The sequence below is a fragment of the Talpa occidentalis genome, unplaced genomic scaffold (assembly GCF_014898055.3).
Source record: "Talpa occidentalis isolate TD23 unplaced genomic scaffold, MPIMG_talOcc4v2.1 talOcc4.10, whole genome shotgun sequence".
Classification (NCBI taxonomy): domain Eukaryota; kingdom Metazoa; phylum Chordata; class Mammalia; order Eulipotyphla; family Talpidae; genus Talpa; species Talpa occidentalis.
Genome location: NW_023600993.1, coordinates 100,522,632 through 100,548,733, shown reverse-complemented (window position 1 = coordinate 100,548,733; position 26,102 = coordinate 100,522,632). Strand labels below are relative to the sequence as shown.

General features: G+C 53.6%; 2 protein-coding genes across 3 annotated transcripts in view; both read left to right on the top strand.

Moving 5' to 3' along the window:
- The first annotated feature begins 467 nt into the window (after positions 1-467).
- SALL4 (spalt like transcription factor 4) lies at positions 468-16,523 on the top strand. 2 transcript variants are annotated; one of them, XM_037500566.2, is made up of 4 exons: positions 468-816; positions 9,239-10,240; positions 12,342-12,622; positions 14,120-16,523. In XM_037500566.2, exons 1-4 carry the CDS (start codon positions 708-710, stop codon positions 14,537-14,539), a joined length of 1,812 nt encoding a protein of 603 aa, XP_037356463.1. In that variant the 5' UTR covers positions 468-707; the 3' UTR covers positions 14,540-16,523. The 2 variants fall into 2 exon arrangements, with proteins under 2 accessions (XP_037356463.1, XP_037356456.1); XM_037500559.2 differs by having other exon boundaries at positions 9,239-11,560.
- An 8,544-nt stretch (positions 16,524-25,067) lies between these two features.
- Positions 25,068-26,102, top strand: part of ATP9A (ATPase phospholipid transporting 9A (putative)) — an 82,544-nt gene continuing 81,509 nt past the window's right edge. The window contains exon 1 of the mRNA XM_037500548.2: positions 25,068-25,100. The gene's annotated coding sequence lies outside the window, so the exon portion shown is untranslated. The remainder of the gene's footprint in view (positions 25,101-26,102) is intronic.

The following is a 26,102-nucleotide window of genomic DNA, read 5'->3' as shown; positions in this document are numbered from 1 at the left end:
ACCCGAAGGTCACTTTAAGGTGGGGCGGGGTGGCTGGATCCGCCACCCTTCTGCGTTCTCCAGGCATCTCGAAATTCAATTTAAACATCTTAACCAGAAGAAGACCGGAGGGTCACGGGTCACATCTCGGTTTTTGGTTGGTTTGGTTTTTGTTTTCGCTGGGGGATGTAAAAACGGAGCGAAAACCGGCCCCAGGAAGGCCCGTCCTCCCGGGCTTTAGCAGCTAGTAACCTTGCAAAAGTAATTTTTTGAGCGCAGTGTCAAGCGCACCCATTCCAAAACTTCTACCGAAGGCCCCGGGCTTAGAATATGTAAAATTATTTCTGTTTTTCTCGCCCAGGACTCGCAGAGCCGGAGCCAGGACGGGCGCCCCTCGGATTGCGCCCGGGGTCCAGCCAATGTGCGCGCGGATGCTAATTAGTGGCTCCCCAGATGCACACGCCTTTGTCGCTCGCAGGGCCGGACTACAAAGCCCAGCATGCCTCGCCCCTCCCTGATCAATGAGGGCTTATTTAAATGATCTCTGAGGTCTTGGACCCAGGCCAATCAGCTGTCAGGGCTCATGATAAATCGCAATGCATTATTGATAATAATAATTACTGGGACATGCGCGTTCCGGCCGAAGGGGGGTAAATTTCCCAACTCCAGGAATTTGCGGTGGAGTGGGCGAATCACCGCGGCTAATCCGGCGCCCCGATGCTCGCACCATGTCGAGGCGCAAGCAGGCGAAACCCCAACACATCAACTCCGAGGAGGACCAGGGCGCGCAGCAGCCGCTGCAGCCGGGCCCGGCGGCGCCCGCGGCGGGGGAGCCGGGTGAGTGGAGCGGGGCGCGCGCCCCGGGCGCGCAGCTTCCCCGGCGCCCGCGGGACCCCCGAAGTCGCGGGCTTGGGGAGGTGCGGCTTCCAGCGCAGGCTCTGGAGCCAAGATCTGGGGGCCCCGCTCCAGGGGAGCGCGCAGCCTCGTTCTCCCCGAACCCGCCCTTGTAAAATTTGCACTTTTCTCTCTCGCCACCCCCCCTTGTGCAAGTTTCACCTCCAGGTCCCGCTCCCCTTATTGTAAAAGTGCCCCCCACCCTCTGCTCTGTCCCTCCGGCTCCTGAAGGGCTTCCCTCCTTGTCCTCTGCCCCGCTCTTAATTGGTTCCACTCCCCTCTGGTCACCTCCCCCCCACTTGTAACCTGGACTCCCCTCCTCCCTCCTGGCGCCGCTTTTAAAAGAAAGAAGCCCCGGGGGTCCCCACCCTTCCCCTCGCTCCTTGGGGCGCTTCCGGGAGGCTGGAGCAGGGCGCACCCCAGGAAGAGACCCCCCGGGGCGGGCGATCTGTGGCGCGCGCCCCTCCCCGGCCTGGCCTGGGGGAGGGGGCGCGACCTCTCCCCACCCCGGAGCCGGGGTGCGGGCCACCCGCGCTGCCGGGAGTGCAGGGCCGGGAAGGTGGGGGGCCGAGCACACTTCGCCCTTTCTTTGCATTTCCCCCTCGGGTTCGCCCTGCTCCGTGGGCTCCGCCGCCCGCCGTCTCCGCCTGAACCTCTCGGGGCCTGACCTCCGGCCATCTTTGGTTTCCGACTTCCTAAAAATAGCCGCGGCCGGCGGAGGGGTGCGGGCCCCCCGGGACCGAGGTCGGGGGCGCGCGGCCGCCCCGCGGGGGTCCACCGGCCCGGCTTTTTGCGTGACTTTTTGTGGGGCTCCCGGTTTCCCAAAAGCGCGCTCCGGGGGCGCGAGGGGAGAGGTCGGGCCGGGGCTGACCCGGCCCACGCCGCCGCGGCCGGCAGCTCCGGGTGGACGGGAGTTCGGGACCCGCCCGGCCCGCCCCCCGCCTCAGAACCACCTACCCCAGCTCCTGGAGCCGGGGGGTTCCCCGCTCCGTTCCCGCGCGCCACATTGTCGCCTGATAAGTTTTCAGAGTGGGGGGGGGGAGCGGGGGAGTAGACGGGACACATTTAATCTCCTCCGGGGCCCTGTGGGGCGCCCCCCATCTCCCCCGCTGCTTTCTAACTTCTTAGCTGCTGCTGGGGGTGCGCGCGGCAGCCCCCGAGACCGGGACGCACGACTCCAGCGGGAGACGGACGCCACTTTTGGGGCTACCGAATCCTCTCCTTTGAGGGGCGAGACCAGTAAATGTCCCCAATTTTTAGTAGGTCCATGCAACCCTCATTTCCTCCCAAATAACATCTGTCCAGGGCACATTAAAGGGATCTGCTTGAGCGAGGGCAGCTGTGCGTTCTGGGGGCGTCTGATGGCCAGGGCTGCGGGCCCTCGAGGGCCCGGGAGGACGGGCTCTCTTTGTGCAGGGGGGAGCGCCGGCGGCGGGCAGAGCGTGGAGAGGCCGGGCTGCCTCGCCCACCTGGAACAAAAGGGTTAACCCCCCGCCCTCCCGCTTCCTCCCGAGAGGAGGGGCGAGCTCCTGGCTCTGACCCCTCCCCTGGTCCTGCTGTGACCTCCCTCCCCTTCCCCCTTCATTTTGGGTGGGCGCAGCCAAGTGGGGCTCTGGGTGGTGTTTGGCACCTTTAGGGAGAGCTTGTGGGGCGGGTGCGCGCTGCTTAAATGAACTCTGGAGTTTGGGATCGGGGCACGGGAGCCGGGCGAGGACCGCAGGCCGGCGGGTGCGCGCCCTCCCCTCCCGGCTGGGGAGGCGGGGAGGGGGTTCTATTGATCCCCGCGGTTGGAGCGGGCCGCGCGCGCAATTGCGCGCGGGTGCCCCCTGGAGGCCCAGCCCGGAGCCGCGCCCTCTGCTGAGAGGCGGGTCCCCTCGCAGGTACCGACTCACACCTGATGGGTGGGACCCGGTAGTGGAGAGCGCCGGGCCGGACCGGGCCGACCCGAGCCTGCGCGGCTTCCACTTGCTTTCTCGTCCTGGGCGGTGCCTGGTGGTCTTCGCCAGGTCTGGGGTTCTTGGAAAGAATTCCTCGATCTTGAAATGTTCTGGAATCCCCAGTTGCCACCGAGGGACAGAAGGTAGCTTCTCCGAGCAGTGCGTTTTAATGGCTGCACTTTGCATTTGAGCTGCATGGAGATGTGTGTGCGTGTGTGTGTGTGTGTCGAGACAGATCATTAAAAAAATAAAAAGGGCGGCCTGGTCTTACTTTGCAAAGCCAAGCTGAAACCCACTTGTAAAGAATTCAGTATTTGAGGAAAATGAGGTCTGGTGATCAATTAGCAGATCAGAAAATCTGCAGGTGGTCAGAGGAATCACGCTACATACAGGAAAATTAGCATTTTCTCAAAAGAGTTTCAAATGCCCTTTGTAGTAAACTGGATTACAACCATCCACGATTAAGATTCCCGCGTTTCAAATAACTAACTGCCTAGCCCCAGTCACTAAACTGAAATGACTTGGCTGCCTCTAAGGATTCTGAGGCAGGCACTTGGGGGCCTTGTTTGCATCCGGGGAGAGAGCAATCTTGTTTTCTACATTAGCTAATGCGCAGACCACCTTTCTGTGTTTAAAATTTTTTAATCTGGCCTTCCAAAAGTAAAGCACCTACCTGCCCACAGCCCCGGCTTTTCCTTTGAAAATAATTATTTGCACAATCAAGATACTTAGTTGATCTTACCGGCCTGTGCTGGCTTCCTCATGGGTGGGTGGTTGGGGAGACCCCCAAGGCCTTCTTGGAAGAAGGGAGATAGTTAGCATTTACTCTTTATAAATGTGGGGGGAGGTGGTTGGTGCCTGGGAAGTTGGATATTTTTTGTGGGGTTTTGGAGATAGCATTCCAATCCGCTTGTATGAATTTCAGCTGTGTAACCTTGCAACCTACTGTTTTTCTCTGAGCTTTTGAGTTCTTCCAAAGTGGCAATAAGGAACCTGCTGGGGTAATTTCAGCTATAAAAGACTTAGGTGTGCCAGGGGATGTGGTGTATAATTAATTTTGTTCAAGATACCATGTTTCAATTTGTATTTCTTTACCCTGTCAAGATGGTTTTGAGCTGTCCATTGAGATGATTCTTCTCCAATTTTAGCTAGAGCCTAACTAAGTATTAGAGACCTGACTGGCCTCAAGAACGTTATCTTTCTCATCTTAGAGTAAGCTGCAGACTGGTGGAAATGGCTCCTTCCCTTATTTAAGGGGCTGTGTGTGTTACGGTCTTAGAAGCCCGGCTGATGCCATGGGATTTTCTGTGAGTTCTTTTGATGAGGGAATCATGGTGAGATTGAGGATCTCAGACTCCCTTTTAATTTTTGAGATGTGCCTTTGCTGAAGGCTTAGATTTCAGGAGGACTCTGGGAAACCATTGGAAATATGATTGCGTTTGGTTCTCTGGCCTCACTGCTGCCCTGGGAAAATGATGGGCAAAATAGCTCAGGAAGGTCCCCTTTATCATCACCCTTAACCTACTGTACTTTTGATAATTTAAAAAAAGCACCTCAACCATTAAAAAGCCCTCTAAATCCAGACGAGAGTTGCATCTCCCATTACTTGCCATCCTTTGTTGTTTTTTTTTTTTTTTTTCCCAACAAATGAATTTCATGTCTATGTCAGGCTTTGTTCTAGGGGGTTCTGCAGGAGGAGGCAACAAAAGCCCCTCCTGCATGGAGTCTCAGATTTGCTTAAAAGATGAGCCCCAGTGGCGGCTAAATGGGACCGATCTCTGTAATGTAAATAGCAGCTGTAAAGCCTTCTTTGGTTCTTATACTCATTTTCCTTTTCAGCAGAGTCCCTGAATTTTGATCCAAGACCCTTTGAAACCATTTTTAAGCTCTTAATGAATTAAAAACTATTTACCCCTTTAATATGCCATCTATGAGTTGAATTAAAGACTTGTTTCTCACTGCTGAATTCAGATATAAAATGAAACTGGTTGGAAGGGCACTTTCAACTGGTTTAATACTTCAGGACATACCAATTTCCTTTTTGTTTTTTGGCAAGTAATTATCCTCATGTGCTTTAGATCCTCTGCTTATTGTAGTTGTTTTACTATACCCCAGTTCCTCTATGCAAAAATAAATACATAAAGTCATTACTTTAATATAGGAAAGGGGATAAAAGATAAGCTGGAGGCTTCCTGCACTTCTCAGGATACACAGGTTTTCTTTTTTAAGCATTTTCAAACCTCCAGAATCAGATTGGCCTCTGATAGATAGATGAGCTTTCTTCCCTATACAATAGTTAAGAGTATTTTCTATCCATTTGGCAGTGATTGAATCTAAGACCCCTGCTGGGTTTACTGCATTCTTCCAACTTATTGGATAACTAGATGCCGAGAGATAACATTCCTAAAATTCGGAGTGGGGGTGGGGTGGAGGATGGAAGAACTGGTCGCCTTGTAATCCCCCTGAACTTTGCTTTTTTCCTTTTGGGAAGGGTTAACTTAAGCATACCCAGCAATTGTTCATAACAGAGTCCTCTTACTCTTTGGCAAATAGAGCTTTAGTATTTGCCATTGGTGGTCTGGATGTAGGAGTACTTTTTTACTGCAGGAGCAAACAGAGCTGCCGCTGTTTTAAGACTCAAGTGGGATGTTTCGGGTATTGCTTGGAGGCTACAGAAGAGGCGAGCTTGTGTATACAGTGAAGGCAAGCTGGTATTCAGGTTGTAAATCACTGTTGGATCCTTCTAGTGCAGGGAGCTTAACCTTTCCTGTGCCATCGACCTCCTCAACAGAGCCTATTTAGATGCAGAAAATAAAATACATGCAATAGCGAGAAAAGAAATTGCACTGAAAATAACATGTAAACGTGTGATAAAGTAACATGCATTAATATTAATACAGTACATGAATACTTTAAGACCCTGCAGACTGAATTTTTAAGCCATCGAAAAGAATGTTTGGTGGTAGCTGAGGTTAGTGAAAAGAAAGATTCATTTCTTTTCCTATCTAATTTCATGGATTCCAGTTTAAGAATTTCTGCTTTTACAACTGGTTTTTTCTCAGTGAGGGCATATTGACCCCCCCGGGGGATGAGAACTGCTTGGGGCAGGGGCAAAACATTTATTGATATTAGAGTGGCTTGTAAAAGATCATAGAGCATAAACAGACAATATATTGATATTTTGGCATTAAGGTTTCATGGTTGGGGGGGGTGATCAGGAAAAAAAATTTAAGTGACCTCCACATCTAAAATGAAATAAGTTTGAGAAAGTCTGCTGTAGGAAGAAACAGTTCTAAATTGGATTACCACTTTTTCTACATTTATCCCCCCTAATCTGTGGGGCCACTTTCCAAGATCCCACCCCCACCCCCTTGGATGCCTGAAACCACAGCTAGCCCCAATCCATATGTGCCTGTATGTGCTATGGGGTTTTTCCTTAGATAAATGCACCAAGGGTGAGGTTTAATTTATAACTAAGACACAGTAAGAGACACGCAACCATATCTACTTATAAAATAGAACAGAACAATGTGCTGGAATAAAGGTTTTGTGAATGTGGTTGTTCTCAAAATATCGCATATGTAATATTTTTGAACTGCAGGTAACAAACCACAGATAAGGTCAGATAAGGTATGTCACCTTAAAATGATTTCTGAGCCTCAGTTTCCACATCTGCAAACTGAAAACAAAGTTCCTTGTTTGGTGTGGCTGGGAACAGAAATGAGTCAGAGTCTTTGAGTAAGTGTGTGTTCTGCTGTTTGTGGAGGAGGGTGGTGGTGACTTTGCTCTGGACCTTACAAAGTAGAATTTGCATCTTTGCATGGACTTGATTAGAGATTGCCAGAAGTTCTGTGACTGATAAAGAGTGTAAACAGGCTAATTAAAGAGAAGCCACAGTGCAAAAGTGTATTCAGTTTGAAGTGTCTGTCTTCCCGATCCCTCCCCCACGCCACCCCCACACTCGCTCCAGGAGGTAAAGAACAGTAAGTTTCTAATTTCAGAAATTTTCCGTGCACATATCTATATCTTCATCTGCAAACACAAAAAAGGGAGCACGTTCTATATACATCCTGTCCTCTACCCTTTTTTCTCCTCTTCATAAATCTTGTGCATTTGTTCTTGGCATATGAAATATAGGTCTATTTTTGGAGTATTCATCTTTTTTCTGACCCTAATTTATTTGATCGGAACTTGACTGCTGGACCAGAGTGCTTCATGTTTTAGTTTTGCAGTTTGTTAGTACAATAAATGTATCCTTGTGTTACAGAGAATAAATTCCTAACAAAGGAATCGCTGGGTTAAAGGAAATGGCCCCCTGCCTACCTGGATGGCCTCTGAATAAGCTGTGCCTTTTACATGCACCTGCCAGCCCAGTGTATTTCCCTCAAGAGAAACTTTTTTTAAAGTTCCACTTTTTAAAGTTCTTGACACATAATTGCCAGAATTGCTTTTCCAGAAAGATGTTGCAGCTTACCACCCCCTGCTAGCAGGGCCTTTCAATTCTTGGGGAAGTCTTACATAGATAACTTCCTATTTTAAGGGTTCTGGGAATTGATTGTAACTTGATTCTTAAGAGGCCCATTTACACCAGTCCCGGGCGGGAAGGGAGTATCTACCTGCTGACCTCTACCTGGAATAGCAGGGGCTTCTCCTCTTCACAGGAGGTCTAGTTTGTCCCCTTCTCCTTCCCAGCCAGCCTCCCCCAGGCTTTCCGCTCCTCACCCTGGGGATTCCATGAGAGGAAAGATAGTTGCAGTCTTTTCAGAAGAAACGTAAGTCTGATGGGAAGTGTAGGTAGAGTTCAAGCGGAGGATCTGGACTGTGCATCCCTGGCTTTTAATATTGGTTCTGTGTCACCCCTCTGTCAAATGGAAAAGCCCCTGCCTCAGAGGTGTTAATAGCATATACACGGTTAGGAATCGTACCTGGTGCATAGTAAGTGCTCAGAAGTTACCATCAGTAATTTTTTTTAAAAAGATTTATTTATTTATTATTTATTTATACAAGCACTGGGTACAGTCAGAAGCGCGGGAGGGTGAGAGAATCCACCAGAGCCAGAGCAGGGAGCAGAACAGGCAGACTGACGAAACACACTGCTGAGGGGAGCAGCTGGCGGCAGGAGAGGTCTGCGCACCATGCGGGACCCTCGTCCAGTGGCCTGGGAGCAGCCGGGGATCGAACCGGCGCTGCAGAGGCTGCGGGCAGCTTCGCAACCCAGCGCTCAACCGCTGCGCCACCGGGGAGGCCCACCATCAGTAATTTTTAATGGTGCTCACCTAGGCAAGTCACGTTATACCTGGGTCTGTTTTTATCTGTAAAGGGGCTGTTTTAGAGGACAGAATGGGCACAGGGCGGGGCACCTAGAGGTGCCAGTGTGAACTGCAGGGGGCTCTGGGATTCATTTCCATCATCCTGGGACGCCTTCCTTTGCCTTCCACACAAGGCAGGGGAGAAGTATCGAGTGAGGACAACACGGCCTGTTTTTGCCTCTATGAACTATTTCCGGGGCTGTCTCCTTCGTCTTCCTATCCTAAATAAGACAGTGTGCTGTTCTCCAGGTCGTAAGTGAATTCAGCGCTACTGTCCTCACTGCCTGTGGCGGGCATGGTGCTCAGCCCCTGCAGAAGGACTTGTGTGGCTTTGCTTTTGCTGGGCCCGGGTGGGCATCCCCAGCAGATCTCCACCATCGCTTTATCGGTTCCATGAAACCCACTGGCCTTGCTTTTTGCACATCGATTCTGAGTGGGGGCGAGGGGGCAGAGCTCCAGGGGGCTTCTTTTAATAATAAGTTGTGTGGGTTGCCTAGGGCTAGGGTTGTCACGAGTTGCCACAAACTGGATGACTCCAAATAACAAATTCTTGTAGATCTGGATGTGAGGTGCCTAAAACCGAGGTGGCAGCAGGGGCGGCTGCTTGGGCAGACCCCATGGGGAAATGCTCTTCCTTCCATTGGCTTCTAGAAACTCCTGACCTCTTGAATCCTTGACCTGCAGTCTCTTAGCCGCCTTATTTTCAGGTGGCCTTACTCTCTATTCCCTTTCTCTTTAAGGACGCCAGACAGTGGGCTTGGGCTCTGGAGGAGCACCGAGCCTGGGGCCTGAGGTAGCAAAGTGCCCGGGAGGCGGGACATGACGCTGGGGAGCACCCGGGTCCCATCCGGTTTCAGGGCGAAGGGGGTCAGCCCCGGGGACACAGCTGCCCGGTACTGCCCCCAGATGTCCTGTTCCCAATATGGTCTCGTGCTGAGCATTGGAACAGGGTCTCCTCCCCCCACGAGCTGGCTGTCCCTCCAGGCCGACGCCTGTCTCTGACCATCTTCTGCCCCCGGGGACAGAGATGACGTGCCGTGTGCATTGTTGGGGTCTTCCCACTCGGCTACCCCACGCCTGCTCCTGGGCCGAGTCTTAGCTCTCTGTCTCTCCCCACAGGTCCTCCCCTGAGCCGCCCCGGACACGGCGATGATGTGACGAACGGGGACAGGGCGGTGGCGAAGCGGCCTCGCCGGGAGGAGACGCACATCTGTGACCGATGCTGCGCGGAGCTCTTCAGCTTCTCCGAGTTCTTGGAACACAAGAAAAGTTGCACTAAAAATCCGCCCGTCCTCATCATGAGCGACGGCGAGGGGCCGGTGCCTGGCGAGGACTTCCCCAGCGCCGGGCTGGGCCCGCAGGCCCAAGGCAGGGAGGAGGGCGGCGGCCCCAGCGACCCGAAGGAGAAGCCGGGCGCGGAATCGGTCGTGTACTTGAAGACGGAGACCGCCCTGCCGCCCGCGCCCCAGGACATGAGCTATTTACCCAAAGGCAAAGTGGCCAACACGAACGTCACCCTCCAGGCGCTGCGGGGCACCAAGGTGGCCGTCAATCAGCGGAGTGCGGACGCGCTGCCTGCCCCCTTGCCGGGCGCCGGCAGCATCCCCTGGGTCCTGGAGCAGATCCTGTGCCTCCAGCAGCAGCAGCTGCAGCAGATCCAGCTCACCGAGCAGATCCGCATCCAGGTGAACATGTGGGCCTCGCACGCCCTCCACGCCGGCGTGGCGGGCGCCGACGCCCTGAAGACCCTGGGGGGGCACGTGTCCCAGCAGGTGTCCGCCGCCGTGGCCTTGCTCAGCCAGAAACCCGGAGGCCCGGGCCTGCCCCTGGATGCCTTGAAACCAGCCAGGCTACCTCACGCCAACCTCCCCTCCGCCAGCAGCTCTGTGTCCCCGGGGCTGACCCCCTTCGCCCTGAAACCGGATGGGACCCGGGTGCTCCCCGGCGTCATGTCCCGCCTCCCGGGCGCTTTGCTACCTCAGGCCCCAGGCTCGGTGCTCTTCCAGGGCCCGTTCTCCACGGTGGCGTTAGACCCGTCCAAGAAAGGGAAGGGGAAGCCACCGAACATCTCCCTGGTGGAAGTCAAAAGCAAAGACGAGGTCACCCTCTGCAAGCACAAGTGTAAGTACTGTAGCAAGGTGTTTGGGACTGATAGCTCCTTGCAGATCCACCTCCGCTCCCATACCGGAGAGAGACCTTTCGTGTGCTCTGTCTGTGGCCACCGTTTCACCACCAAGGGCAACCTCAAGGTGCACTTTCATCGACACCCCCAGGTGAAGGCAAACCCCCAGCTGTTTGCCGAGTTCCACGACAAAACCGCAGCAGGCAGCGGCATGTCGCCTGCCCGCGCCTTCCCTGTCCCCGTAGATGAGTCAAGTCTCTCTTTAGACAGCAAACCTGTCCTTGTAACAGGAACCCCCAATGTAGGGCTACCTCAGAATCTCTCTTCGGGGACGAACCCCAAGGACCTCACAGGCGGCCCGCTGCCTGGTGACTTGCAGCTGGGGCCTCCCCCAGAAAGCGAGGGTGCAACCCTCCTCCCTGGGGCAGGGCCAAACAATAGCTCCCCGAGGGCTTGTGGCTTCCCAGGGAGCGGGACCCCCGAGCCAGGGTCGGAGACCCTGAAACTGCAGCAGCTGGTGGAGAACATCGACAAGGCCACCACCGACCCCAACGAATGTCTCATTTGCCACCGTGTCTTAAGCTGCCAAAGCTCCCTCAAAATGCATTACCGAACCCACACCGGGGAGAGACCGTTCCAGTGCAAGATCTGCGGCCGGGCCTTCTCCACCAAGGGCAACCTGAAAACGCATCTCGGGGTTCACCGAACCAACACATCCATAAAGACGCAGCACTCGTGTCCCATCTGCCAGAAGAAGTTCACCAACGCCGTCATGCTGCAGCAGCATATCCGGATGCACATGGGCGGCCAGATCCCCAACACGCCCCTGCCGGAGAACCCCTGCGACTTTCTGGGTCCCGAGCCCATGATGCTCAGCGAGAATGGCAGCACGGGGCCTCTCTGTCGCGATGATGTCATCGAAAGCATCGACATTGATGAAGTCAGCCCCCAGGAGCCCCCCGGGAGCTCCTCCAAGGCCCCCACGCCCCTGGCCCGCGTCCACTCGGCATCGCCCACCCTGGGCTTCTCCATGATGGCTTCCCTGGAGGCCCCCGGGAAAGTGGGTCCTGCTCCTCTTACCCTGCAGCGGCAGAGCAGCCGAGAGAACGGTTCGGCGGAGAGCGATGGCCTGACCAACGACTCGTCGTCCTCCTTGATGGGGGACCAGGAGTATCAGAGCCGAAGCCCAGACGCCCTGGAGACCACGTCCTTCCAGGCGCTCTCCCCGGCCAATAGCCAGGCTGAGAGTCTCAAGTCCAAGTCTCCTGACGCTGGCGGCAAAGCGGAGGGCTCCGAGAGCAGCCGCCCTGACTTGGAAGGTGATGGACCTTTGGATTTAACTTAATGTCCATTGTGGGCACGAGGTCATCCCAAAGGAGCCTGGGTTGATCCCCCAATGGAACCTGGGTTGATCCCCCCAATGGCTGCCCTGTGTCAAGGGTGGCCCTCTGCAGGGCACCTACCCTTCTGTAGGATGGAGGGAAATAGCAGCTCCTCTGGCCTCGTCACAACTTGCTTGTATCAGTGATGGTTAATGCAAGTTGGGTGTGGACAGCGGGTGTTGAGTTGTTAGATGTTATTTTTGTGTTCTGAGCCTCACTGGGACAGACAGGTCATCTTAAGTAAACGCTACAGTAGAAGGATGTTTGAGAAAGCGGACACCTATCGTTGGCCATAGCTCCTTGATTCTGAGGTCCTACTGTCTAATGTTGTAATAATGCTTGGCGGGGGGCGGCTGGCGAATCTGGAGTCCATGCAGACTTAAATGCTGAGGTACCTGCTGATGTCAGTAATGGTAAATTGGGGGGTGGGGCAGGGGGAGAAACAGCTGTGTGAGAGAATTAAAGAAAGCTGGCATCTGCATACTTTAACCTCTTCATGCAGGAGTTTGAACTTGAATCCTGAGTGTTTATGTGATGCTCTTACCTTGACATCAAAGGGGTACACTCTCTGGAGTGTCTGGGTCATTCGCTGTCCGTTTCCCGAGGGCCACATGCAGGCTCTCAGCACGGACAAGTGGTTTTGGGGTTCTTTCTTGGATCTGAAGAAGGAGTGCGTGCTAGATGATAAAGGTTTGGCTTTGCTTTCTGTGCCTGCTAGGTCGGACCAGTCTCCCATCAACCTTTATCCGAGCCCAGCCGACCTATGTCAAAGTGGAAGTCCCTGGGGCGTTCGTGGGACCCGCCAGCATGTCCCCAGGCTTGACGCCTTTGCTGACCACCCAGCCCCGCCGCCAGGCCAAGCAGCACGGCTGCCTGCGCTGCGGCAAGAACTTCTCATCCGCCAGTGCACTCCAGATTCACGAGCGCACGCACACGGGGGAGAAGCCCTTCGTCTGCAGCATATGTGGGCGAGCTTTTACCACCAAAGGCAACTTGAAGGTGAGTGCAGGTGTTCCGCGGGGCTGGGGACGGGGTGGCATCTCTGTTGGTGCTTTCCACGCATGATGAAGTGGGGGGTCTGGAGTTGTACCTCGCTGTTTCAGCGCCTGAAACATTCTTTAAAAGCAGTGCATTTCCTCATAAGTCCCATTTCTGAGATGGGGGTGCTTCTTGCAGTCAGTGCCTATAATAAGTGGGTTTCTAATCTGAATCACAAAATGATGATGAATTTTATAAGATGCTGTGCAGGAGTGGGGTGCACGGACTACTGAGACTACCTGTCTCAGACTACCTGTCTCCGTGTAAAGTGCGGCCTGCGACTGGTTTCTGTGAATAGTTCAGCATCTGCATGGAATAGACTCTGGGAGGCAAAGAGGGTATTTGTGGTGCAATATTGAAATCACGATCTCTGTGTTTGTAAGCACTTCAGAGTTTGATAACCAGCCGCCCTGTGTATTGTCTTCTCTGCTAATTGGCTAGGTTGAAATAAATCAGTTGGAAAAAAAATATGTATATGAAGCAATAATGGGACCTTGCTTTGTCTTCCCTCCCAGATTACATAGCACCCCTCTTACCTGTGAGAATACAGTGCCACTAGAGATGAACAAAAGCCTCTAGGTTTTCCAGCCCTGTTTGTAACCCTGAGTGGCTAGATATTTCTAGAGTCTGGCGTGCGTATCTACTATTACAAGTTGGCTCCACCTGGGTTTCGGGTGGGGCTGGGGAGGAGCTCCCGGGTAAGGGTTGAGAGTGGTCAGCGTGCCAAGGCAATTGCAATGAGAGGGGCTGCTTCCTCCTTCCTTTCTTCCAGTTTCGTGATTGTCTCTGAGTCTCTTTTCTCTACTCCTCTAACAAGTGAACTAGTTGAATCTTTGTAGTGTAGCCTCAATGTTGAGACGTCACCTTCGGTTGGAACTAGAAGACTGTATCTTACAAGTGTAAATACTTATTGGACAAACCTATGTCCTTTGCAGCTGTTTAGGTCTAGTTGATGAAAACATCAGGAGAGGCACATCGGTGACTTAATCTTTAGAGATTAATCTCTAAATATGAAGCTTCACTCCGGCCAGCCGTGGGCACGGGACCGCGCGCCTTGGCTTCCCCGGCGTGGGGTGCACGGTCACTCCCTCAGCTGCCCTGAGATTTACGTGTCGAGTGTCTCGGTGGTCTCCTGCACCATCTTGACAGCTGTTTATAATGACTGAGAACTGATGGGTGGTCGCTGCTAACTTCTAAGGGTGTCAGTGAAGGGGGCTGGGTGGGAACGAGCTGATTGAGAAATCTGGGGCTGGCACATCCTTCAGTTTGCAAAGAAGCTGAAAGGGATTTGAAAACGCAAAAGCCAGACGGGGAAAGTAATCCAGGAAAGGAGACCGGGTCCAAGAAGCAGCGGGTGGTGGGGCTGTGCTTCCCCACCGCCAAGTCAGACTCTTGGTCTCGGCGCGGCCACGTGCCACCAGGTCTCTGTGCTGCAACCCCCTGTCCCTGTCCCCGCAGGTCCACTACATGACCCACGGGGCCAGCAACAGCTCCGCGCGCCGGGGGAGGAAACTGGCCATCGAGAACACCATGGCGCTGTTAGGAACGGATGGCAAGAGGGTTCCCGAGATGTTTCCCAAGGAAGTGCTGACCCCCTCGGTGAACGTGGACCCCGTGGTGTGGAACCAGTACACGACCATGCTCCACGGCGGCCTGGCCATGAAGACCAACGAGATCTCCGTGATCCAGAGTGGCGGCATCCCCACACTGCCCGTGTCGCTGGGCGCCAGCTCCGTGGTGAACAACACCACCCTCTCCAAGATGGATGGCTCCCAGTCGGCTCTGGGCGCCGACGTGGAGAAGCCAGGCGCGGCTGACGGCGTCCCCAAGCACCAGTTCCCCCACTTCCTGGAGGAAAAGAAAATCGCGGTCAGCTGAGCCCCGGGACAGGCGGGGGGCGGGGGGCGGGGGTGCAGGCCGAGTGAGCTCCAGCTCTTGTCCGGCTTTCGAAAGCCCACCTCCTCCCGCCGGCTTCCTGGATGTGCAGGTGATGTTTACAGCCGGGACCACACCTCAGGCAAGTCCCACAATCACAATGTTGCTGTGCTGCTTTGCCAAAAAAAAAAAAAAAAAATGGAAAAAGGGACAAATCCAGACTAACATACAGTCGAGTTTTTTTGTTTTTTTTTTTTTTAATTGTGGAAGGAAGCGGGTCTTGCAAAGTCGCTTTGTTGTTTGTGACAGACTCTACAAAAAAGCTTTGTACAACCTCGGGTAACACTTTCCAAAGACCGTCCTGTATATCAAGTTGGACCTGACTGAACCACAGCGGAAGGGACAACTGCTTAGCCTGGCGGGGCAGGGGGCTGGATGCGGGTCAGTGGACAAGGTCTGCCGGCTTGCAGAGGTCTGTTCTGTATGCGCCCCAATCCTGCATCCGTCTTTGTTGTTTGTTATTTTTTTTTCTTTTTTCTTTTTTTGAATGTACCCTTTTTTAAACCAAGGTTGTAGAATTCCAGAATTCCTTCAACCTTGGAACCTTACGTAGGATGCTCTCCGATGGGCTGATTTTAGGCCTTCGGGGGTCGATGTGTATGTTGCTGCTTATTTAAGTACAGTTGAGTTGAGAGTGCCAGTTCTTGGCACTGCCCTCCCCCCAGACACCCGGAGCCCCAGGGGAGGTGGTACCAAGCAGGGGATCTCCGGGCGACTTCACCGGGTTTGCCAGTGCCTACTCGATTGAAGAGCTGGGTTTTCATTCTTAAGGAAACTCGCAGAAGGGTGTGTTTCTTATAGATTCACGTAATAATTCACATCGTAATTTTTTTAAAGGTCCTTGGTATGACTTAATGCCAAGTCTTGATGAAAATTTCTTTTTCCCTGAGTATTACATGAAGGCTGCGAACTTGGAACAGGCAAGCCCTGAGTGTGAAAGCTTTAATTTATCTACCTCATTTATTATTTTTGTAGCCATAGTCTCTATTTTCCTATTTTATGACCGCTGAAGTGTTCCTAGCCCCTGTCTTAAACCTAAGAGTTGATGTATTGGTGGGAGCAGCTGGACGTTCAAGTTTTTTTGTGATTCCTTTGGTTTTTTTTAAACTCCTTTTTGTATATGTAATATTAAGCAAATGTTGCTCTGATGGCTTAATGAGGAGGGAGAAAGACCTTGGCTTCTGGGTGGAGAAGTCCTTTCTCCCTTCTGTGTGGGAAAGTGGATCAAAGACTGTTGGTCTCGGTTATTGCTCCTGACCTGAGGATCCAAACAAGTTTTTTGTTTTGCCAAGTTGTGCCTTTCCTTCTGGAATTGTAAGTGAACACAATACTAGTACCTGTTTACACTGTGAAGTGGATATTGTTACAGAGAATACACCAGAGGCTTCCTCACTGTTAAGCTAATAATGCCTTGTGAATGTATGACCTACGGAGAAACCCCTGTAGTTTTTACCTGCTGATGCTGTCTGTCTGTTGGAGAATAAATTTCGGATGTTTTTTTTTTCCCCTCCCACCAGGTGTGTGTATGTAAGTTTTCCTGCTCCAAAACTGAGCTTCCTTCGGGTAATCTTGAACGCTGGCTGGAGTTCGTGTGTGAACGTGTAAGGCTCATCGTGCCATAGATACTCTATCTCAGCTAACTCAACTGGTCTCGTCCTAACTTCTGCTCATTCACTGAGCAGAGAGACAATACTTTATACCGTCACACACTTAGGGGCTGCTTGGATTGGAATGGGCTGAGAGCCACATAGGAGTTGGTCTTTAATTCCAAGGGAAGACCCTTAGGGTAGTGATAGGGCCTCACCAGGGTAGATCCGGTTACTGTCCTGCTGGTTAAGTACCCTCCTGCCTGCCTGCCTTTGCCCGGTTGGTCTTTGCGAACCCAGTGGCAAGACCAGCATTAGATCCTAGGAGAATCTTCACGACTCTGGACACCTGAAGTAGATTTCTTTTTTTAAAAAGGATTTTATTATTTTTGCATAGAACTGGGGAGTTGGTCGGAGGTGGGGGTGGTGAAAGGATTCACCAGAAACAGAGTGGGAAGAAAAAGAAGCAGATCTACTGAAATATACTGCTGAGGGGAGCAATGGGCAAGACAGGAGAGGTCTGCTGTGCCATGTGGGTCAGCTCCCTGGCCGGGGATTGAACTTGTGCCCAGTGGCTGGCAATAGCTTCATAGGGCTGAGACTTTAACCCCTGCGCCACCAGGAAGGCCCAAATCTCAAAGTTTTAATTTCAAAAATCAACTGCCAATTACATGTCAGTTCTATCAGTAGCACGGGGCTGGGGTGGGTGGCAAGCTTGCCTCTCCCAACCCCCAGCCCTCTGCCTTCTGTTGGCTTCCCCAGAACTGTTGAAGGGCAGGTGTTCTGGAAAGGACATTGCTTTGCCGGGGCTTGGTTGATGCATTTGCTGAGAGGGCCCAGGAAAGGCTTGGCTGGGCCAGCTGTAGGTGGGAAAGTTGGACCTTCCTGGCAGGTTGACATCAGGACTGAGGTGGTTTGAGAAGGTGGTTTGTTCAGTGAATTCTGACCTTGCCAGGGGTAGGTGACAGGTGAGTTAAATCTCATCATCATGAAGGCATTAAAGTAGGTGCCCCTTGCAAGAATCTTGTTCCTCAGTATTTCAAGGGGGACTCCCCCAGCAACGAGACCCGTTGCTTACAACTCATCAGCATGCCTGCTGGAGCACAAACAGGAAAGCTACACCTGTCAGCTTCTAAGGAAGTGCAGAGACAAGTTTGAGTGAGGAGTGAGAGAATGGGGCACATTTCAAGTCTGGGGAAAGGATGGACTTCGGAACAGGATTAGATCTCTCAAGTCTCAGTACCACACTTGGGCTGGGCTGGGTGCCTGAAGGCAAGATAATTCATGAACCCCAGATCCCTACTCTGCAAAGGGGGGCTATTTAATTCCTAGGGTGATGCTGAGATCTGAGGGGAGCATGCAAAGCTGAATCAGGGACACAGCGTCCAGCAGGGTGGCCATGGCTTTTGCTTCTGCGCTATTGTACGTGGGGAGAATTGTCCCAGCTCTGCGCTGGGTAGATTCTCTTGGTTCAATCTGTTGAGTCGAGGGAGGCGGGTGTATGAGTCCAAAGGCACCTGGCCCTGGGGGCATCTACCTGGGAGAGGTGTGTTTCTGCAGCTCAGCCAGAGGGCATGCGTACAGTGCAATCATTACCTGATTAATTGCTTCGGGGAAAAAAAGTACTAATGTGAAGAAGTAGGCTGGGGGGGAGATAACTTTTTTTTTTAAAGATGTATTTTTATTGATGCATACAAAAACTGGGGTGTAGGACAGAGGTGTGGGGGGTGGTGAGAGGATTCAGCAGAGACAGTGAGGAGCAGAACAGGCAGATCTACTGAATACACTGCTGAGGGGAGCAGGAGGCAAGACAGGAGAGGGCTGCTGTGCTATGTGGGTCAGCTCCCTGGCTGGGGATCGAACTCAAGCCACAGTGGCTGGTGATAGCTTGAGCACTGAGACTTTAACCCCTACACCAACAGGGAAGCGGGTAATATTAAAGGTATTTTTTACACCTGCCTTCAAACAAGAGCACATGAGTACGAGTGTTTCAGCATTTCATGGATAGCTGTGTGTACACTGCACCTCCTTCCTGTCACCAACATCGACAGACAGCCCAGGACATTGGATACGTGTGTGTGTGTGTGTGTGTGTGTGTGTGTAAGTCATGAAAGGTGGGGCAGAGGTGTTATCTCTGCTAGTTCTGGGCCTTTCCTTGGCATGGGGAAGCTCCCATTTTGAGTCCACAGAAGAGCTGCACCTTTTCCACCGGTGTAGTAAGTTGGCACCTCTGCTGGCTTCTCTTGGCATCACCTGTTTCCTTCATGGAGTTTGAGAGGTTTTATATAAAGGCAGTGGCTTTTCCAGTGGAGAAAACCTGTGCTGCATGAATAACCCCAGGTCCATCAACTCCAGTTCCGGTCCCTTGTCTCCAAACAAAATCAGTAAGCACAATTTAAAATAAGGGGTGCCCATTTCTGTTAAAATGAGCTGTTGGTGAGGGTGGTATGGTAACTACACCCCAGGTGTGAACCTGTACCCCCAAAGTGCATATAGTGCTGTAAGCCAGTCACCTCAATTTTAAAAAATTAAATAAAGGAAAATTGGGCCTCCCCGGTGGTGCAGCGGTTGAGCGCTGGGTTGCGAAGCTGCCTGCAGCCTTTGCAGCGCCGGTTCAATCCCCGGCTGCTCCCCGGCCACGGGAGGAGGGTCCCAAGACCTCTCCTCTCCTGCCGCCCGCTGCTCCCCTCAGCAGTGTGCTTAGGTCCTTCTGCCTGCTCTGCTCCCCGCTCTGGCTCTGGTGAATTCTCTCACCCTCCCGCGCTTCTGACTGTACCCAGTGCTTGTATAAATAAATAAATCTTTAAAAAAATATTTTTTTTAAAAAAAGGAAAATTAATATGTGGGAGGAAGCAATTGCTTGTGGTCTAGAATGGCTGTTTGCTGGGGGACTTTAACTTTAGACTTTTGCCTAAAAAACACTTTACTGTAACCAATTCCAACCTTTTCTAAATATCAAAAGAAAAACAGGATTAGTGAAGCGAGACCAAAATGAAAATAAGGAAATGAATTTAACTCTCAAAAGTAGACTTCCCATTCGGGGCTATTGAGACCTTGCAAATGTATTCAAAAGCAGCAGCTAGCTCTGCATTTTAAAGTCTGCAGTGTATTTGAAAGTGACCTTTCTGGGGGAAGAATTACTTGACTCTTCCCCTTCTGCTCTCCCCTCCCATCTACACCCTATTGTTTTTGTTTTAAGCAAAGAAGAAGTCAATGCAAAGGATTACTCGTGTTCCAAGGACTAAGGTGGAGACAAAGGATACAAAGTTTATTTATCCTGATGGGGTCACCACAGCTATTAGCTAATACTGTGGTTTTCATTCTTTTATTAGGGGAAATAGTAGTCATCGGAGTAGTAGGACTTCTGGCAGACACCCTTTGCTGAGTGCACCCCGTAGCAGGTGCTTTTTACATGTCCCCAGTACTGTACTGGCTCCCTCTCTGGACCTGTAGTGGTGACCCTTCAGGAGGGCATCTCTGGAATCGCCTCTAATGGCTTTCTGTGTAGGAACAACTCACTGGATGCAACAATCCTAGGAGGCTGGCACTCCCCAATTTACAGATTTACAGAAAACTGTGAAACAATTAACAGAAAACTGAGGCCCAGCAGCTTCTAAATTGCCTGGGGTTCTTCAGTGGTGGAATGATACAGGATTCCAGGTGAGCCACTGTTAGGACCCCACATTTTAAAGGGTGAGCGCACCAGGGCCTCCCTGGTGGCGCAAGGGGCACTATGAAGCTATCGCCAGCCACTGCAGCACGAGTTTGATCCCTAGCCAGGGAGCTGTCCCACAGGGTGCAGCAGACCTCGCCTGTCTCCCCACTGCTCCCCTCAGCAGTGTAGTTCAGTCAGTTTGCCTGTTCTGCTCCTCACTCTGTCTCTGGTGAATCCTCACCCCCCACACCATACCTCTGGCCTACGCCCCAGTTCTTTTTCGCATTAAAAAAAATGATTCAAGTCCAATATTAAGTCACTTAAATGTCTAACCGCCGACAGTACACATAGAAATTACCTAATTAGTTTGTACGCAAGTAAAACTTCAATGATGGCTGAATTAAAAGTGAAATTTTATTGAAATCTATGTAGAACAGTTATACTATTTAATTGTATGGGATGGAATGAGAGGAAAATAAGGGAAAATTAAGAATTAAATGAAATTAAATACTAGGAATTAACTATGGGGCGCTCAGTTAAATTAAGGGAGCTCTGTGAGGAAACGCTATATATAGCTAGACATGAAAATCTTAACTGTGAGCCATTAGGGCGTCCATGAAATATTGAGACAGGCGGGGAGGGAAGCCGCGGGAGAGGCGGCCGGGACAGGTGTTGGTCCAGCTTGCAGATGTTCAGGTCTGGCCAACAGGAAGATTGAATCGGACCTTCAGGATCCTCTTGGGAGATCTTCTGCCTTCCTGGGGAGACTGGTGACCTGGGGGACCCATGGGGGTTTGCAGACCCCCAAGGGCTGTGGGACAAGCAGCAGCAGCTGCAGCCGCCCTTTCCTTGCGTTGCAAGGCCTCCTGGACGTTGGCCAGGGCCTGTCTGAGCTGGGTGTTCATGTTCCTGAGCTGCTGGGCCATGGCCTGGGTGCACAGGGCGGCCATCCCTCTGCGCTCGGCTTCCTGCTGGAGGGACGCGCTGATGTTGCTGTAGGAGAGGGTGGTCCTCTCCAGCTCTCTCTCCTTGTCGCCGGCCATGTCCCGGTAGAGGCTGATGTGGTCTGCCTGCAGGTTGCGAGCCCGGGTGCGCATGGGGGTGCGGTGGCCTGGCTTCTGCCCCGAGGTGCTGAGCAGCTGCCGGACAAAGCCCCAATGGAATTGGGGCAGCGCCTGGAGAGTGAGCCGCAGCTTCTCCGCCTCGCTGCTGAGCTGTGTGTTCTCCCGCTGCACAGAGGCCAGCTCCTCCCTGAGGCTCTGTCGCTGCCGGGCCAGCCTTCTGAGCTCTTCCTCAGCCATTTTGGGGCACAGTTCCTTCTTGCCTCCCGCTGACCTGGTGAGGCAGTTGGCAGCCCAGAGGATCAGATCCACGTCTTCCTGGGTCAGAGAGCCCGGGAGGTGGGCGCCTGCGGCTTCTCTGTCCTGCTGTCCTTCGCAGGAGCCCAGCTGGTTCGGCTCATCGTCCAGGACACCGGGCAGCCCCAGGGTGCTGAGGAGCATGTGGGCCAGAGCGAGCAGCTGGGTGCCCCTGTCCTTGAGCACCCACTGCAGGCGTGCCTGGAGGCCCTGCCACTTGGCCTTCAGCTCCTGCAGGGCGCCCACGCGCTGCCTCCACCCCTCCCTCTCCTGGGACAGCGCCTCCAGGTCCTGCTGCACACCCAGGTTCTCCTGCTCCCAGGCTGCGAGGGTTTTCTCCAGCTGGCGCAGCCGGTGCTGGGAGGCCTTCAGCTGGTCCTTGGCAGTGGCCACTCGGGCTGACTGGGCCTGTGCTTCTTCTGCAAGGCTGCGCATCTGTCCCAGGAGGCGCGCCTGCAGCCGTCTGGGAAGCAAGGGCTGGGGGGCCTGCCTTTGGGGTTCGGCGAGAAGCTCTTCTACGGCCGGCTCCGGGTCGGGGATCTTATTGAGGGCCACCAGGCAGAGCAGTTGCAGGGCGGCAGGGCTGGCCTCCTGCGGTGGGGCCTCCATGGCTTCCCGGGCTGGCACCCTTGGTGGGGTCTGGGCCCAGACTCTCAAGACAGGCTGTCCTGCTGGCCTGGCCTCCTCTGCACAGCCTCTCGGGTCTTCCTCGCAGCAGCCTCTTCTTCAGAATTAGACCCTGAAGCGTGATGCAGAACATGAGCTCCCAGGGGAGCCCCAGGCTCGGCTGAGGGCTTCCCCCACAGTGTGTAGAGCAGCCCCTGGTGGCTCTAGCACCTGTGGGGAGCAGATGGGGGGCCGGGCAACAGGTATTTATTGACTCCATAGGTCTGGGGACACTGTGCAGCCATTATCCTCGGGCGACACCCTTGAGTGTCCGGAATTCTCAGGCGTGCTGGGTCTGCAGTGCAAACTGGTGCCAGGCAACAGGGCATTATTTCACCATCCTGGGTGGGGAATCGGTGTCTCGGAAGGTTCTAGAAAGCAGTTCTTCTGCCCACTCTGCTCCCTGCACTGATACAGGTGGTACGACCCTTCCAGGAAGGGACAGGTTAGGAGTTGCTTTGAGCAGCTATTTCCACAAAAAACTCTCACATTTTGGGCCTCCCCCAGTGGCGCAGCGGTTGAGCGCTGGGTTGCGAAGCTACCCGCAGCCTCTGCAGCGCCGGTTCGATCCCCGGCTGCCGGGCGAGGGTCCCACATGGCGCACAGACCTCTCCTGCTGCCCGCTGCTCCCCTCAGCAGTGTATCTCGTCAGCCTGCCTGTTCTGCTCCCCCGCTCTGGCTCTGGTGAATTCTCTCACCCTCCCGCGCTTCTGACTGTACCCAGTGCTTGTATAAATAAATAAATAAATCTTTACAAAGAAAACAAAAAACTCTCACACTTTAACTATAGGTGTGTTTGGGGTGACTTGTGTGGGGCAAGTGAAAAGGGGGAGCATGTGGTGAAGGTGCCTTTGCTCCTTTGGTGACAATGAAATGAGGTGACGTGCAGGCTGTAACACACATGAGGTCCCACAGTGGCTGTCTTTGTGGTTTTCACATTACCCTGTGACTGAGTGATCCCCACAGAAGGGGATGCTGCAGGCCCTGCCCACCTAAGGAAGGAGCTGAGAGGGAGGGAAGCTCAAAGGACTCAGGAGATTAAACTTGAGAGTCTGGAGGGGGCACGTGGAGCAGAGAGAATGTGAAGTAACCTCCCCGGAGCCTCCCTGGTGGCGCAAGGGGTTAAGTGTCAGCACTATGAATCTATCGGCAGCCACTACAGCAGGAGTTACATCCCCAGCCAGGGAGCTACCCTCTTGGCACAGCAGACCTCTCCTGTCTGCCCGCTGCTCCCCTCAGCAGTGTATTTCAGTAGACCCACCAGTTCTGCTCCCAGCTCTGTCTCTGGTGAATCCTCTCACCACACCCCCCCCCACCGCCCGTACCTCTAGCTTACACCCCAGTTCTTGTATGCATAAATAAAAAAATTGAAGCCTCCCTCCTTGGCCTTGCACTTGCAACAGGGACTTAGGGACACGGAAGGAGACACCCTTGAAAGTGCCATGGGTGAGAGACCCGCGGGGAGGTTGACAGTGGCCGCCTTTATGGCGACACTATGTTGATTTGGCCCCTTTCCTTCCAGACTGACCTCGGCTCCTTCTGCCCCTGTGGATCTGCCAGAAGTTTCCTTCGACTTGTGGGAAGCTTTTGGTGCTCCGTGGCCCTGCTTTGGGGCAGCCCTGATTGACTGGACATTACCCACTAATAGATGGTTAACGATGGGGGTTAAGTGGAATCTGTTATGTTTCGCTTGCCTCTCGCGCAGTAATTCTCTTGAAGTCATCGTCTAGGAAGGTCTTACGCACTGAGAGTATATTTTGTGTTTATGTGGCCGATGGCAGAGCCCATTTAGAGCAGGCAGGTTTGGGGGTCCTGGGGTGTCCCCAGTCTGCTTGCTAATGATGGTACCTGACAGATTACTGTGCACACTGAGAACGCGTTTGTGAGGGGTGTGTGTATAAATTGTGAACAATAAGTTAAACTCACCAGATTCAAAATCAAAATGTCCTCAGGATGCAAGGGGATTAAATTCTCATTACCAAGTCCCCCAAAATGCAAATTCTATCAACCTCCTGTCTGTGCTCCCAGAGATATTCTCCCATCAACAATCTAGAAAATATGTGTGATGTTCTTTAATCTACAAATGGTAACATATGCCACAGTCTCTGCACATTTGTTTTTGTGGGTTTTTTTTTTTAAGATTTATTTATTTATGGGGCCTCCCCGGTGGCGCAGCGGTTGAGCGCTGGGTTGCAAAGCTGCCCGCGGCCTCTGCGGCGCCGGTTCGATCCCCAGCTGCTCTCCGGCCACCAGAGGAGGGTCCCACATGGCGCGCAGACCTCTCCTGCCGCCCGCTGCTCCCCTCAGCAGTGTCCTTCGGTCCTTCTGCCTGCTCTGCTCCCCGCTCTGGCTCTGGTGAATTCTCTCACCCTCCCGCGCTTCTGACTGTGCCCAGTGCATGTATAAACAAAGAAAGAAAGAAAGAAAGAAAGAAAGAAAACATGCCTCTATAAAAAAAAAAAATTAAAAAAAAAAGATTTATTTATTTATGCATACTAGAACTTGGGTACAGGCCAGAGGGGTGTGTGTGTGTGTGTGTGTGTGTGTGTGTGTGTGTGTGTGTGTGTGTAGAGGATTCACCAGAGACAGAGTGGGGAACAGAACAGGCAGATTGACCAAAGTACACTGCTGAGGGGAGCAGAGGGTGAGTCAGGAGAGGTCTGCTGTGCCATGTGGGTTGCTCCCTGGCCGGGGATGGAATTTGTGCTGCAGAGGCTGTGGACAGCTTCATAGGTTGCGTTTTAACACCTTGCGCCACCAGGGAGGCCCCAGCCTCTGTACATTTGGACAACTCGGCTGAGGCTCCTCTGAGCCAAGTCTCTCTCGGGGTCAGGTCAGAGGACCCTGCGTCGTCCGCTGCCCTCTCTGTCCTTAGTCCCCTGTGGATGGACACTTAGGTTGTTTCTACTCTTTGCTACTACACAAAATTCTGAGGTGTCTGCACATGGGTGAGTGTGTCTGCATGACACACTCCTGCAAGCAGAATTCAAAGGGTGTATGTAGTGAAAATCTGATAGGTAGACATGAAAACGGGGCCTCACCACGCTCCTGCCCAAGAGGAAATGACTCTAAGTCATTAACTTTGTGATCATTTAGCATTGAATGGGTGGAAACCAGCATCTCCGTAGGGTTGATTTCCTGTTCTCAGCGTGTGAGGAAGGCCCCTGAGCCTTTGGTTTGAAGGCCCAGCATTTCTTACTCTGTGGCCTGTCATCATCCCGCACCGGGACATACATCAGGTGTGTAACTACTTTAAAGTCGGCTCCAGCTGCAGAGACCTAGCTCCAGCCCCCTCCCTCTGCCTCTCTTCACTTTGCATATTTTTCTCTTTTCGCATTTTTCAGGTTCTAGGAAAGTCAGTACATTCTAGCTGCTGTGCTGGAGGGTTGAGGAACGAGTGAAGGGGTCAGTGTGTGCGTGACTGTGACTGCGTGGGTGGAATGTGTGAGTGACCGAGAGGGCTCCTGTGTAGGGCCTGGAGGGTCCGGTGTGCGAAGGAAGGTGTTGAGGCTGTGTGCGACCCCCGGGACTGGGTGGAGCGTTAGCGATGGGGTTGGGGGGCGTTGGTGAAGGAGCCTGGAGAGCAGAGCAGGCAGGAGTGTGTCCTGCGGGACTGTGACTCCCTGTCACCTTGCGTGAGGCCCGAGGTCCAGGGTGGGTGGATGAGGGCGCCCAATGGGGGCTGCGCGTGGCGGGGCGCACGTGCATTTGTGAGTGGCGGGTGCTGAGGTGACCGTGGCCGGTGTGTGTGGCTGTGAGCGGCGGGTGCTGGGGTGACCGTGGCCGGTGTGTGTGGCTGTGAGCGGCGGGTGCTGGGGTGACCGTGGCCGGTGTGTGTGGCTGTGAACGGTGGGTGCTGGCGGGCTGCGTGTGCAGGTGCGCGCGTGGCTGTGCGCGGCGGGTGTTGGAGGCGCGGGTGAGAAGGCGTGGAAGGTCGTGTGTGTGAGTGTGAGCGCGTGAGTGTGCCCGCGGGTGCCAGCGGGCCCGGGAGCGGAGGGGCGCGGGGCGCTCGAGCGCGCCGGGGCACGCCGGGGGGCGGGGGCGCGGCCGGGCGCGCGCGCGCACGGCGGGGCGTGGGCGGGGGGCGCGTGGCCGGTGGGCGCGCGTGGGGGGCGCGCGGCGCGGGCTGGGGGCGGGCCCACTGCGGCGGCGGCGGCGAGGACGCGGACTCTGCGGCCGCCCCCGTGCCAGGCGCGGGGCGAGCGGGCGCGGCGCGGAGCTCGGGCCCATGGTGCGCCCGT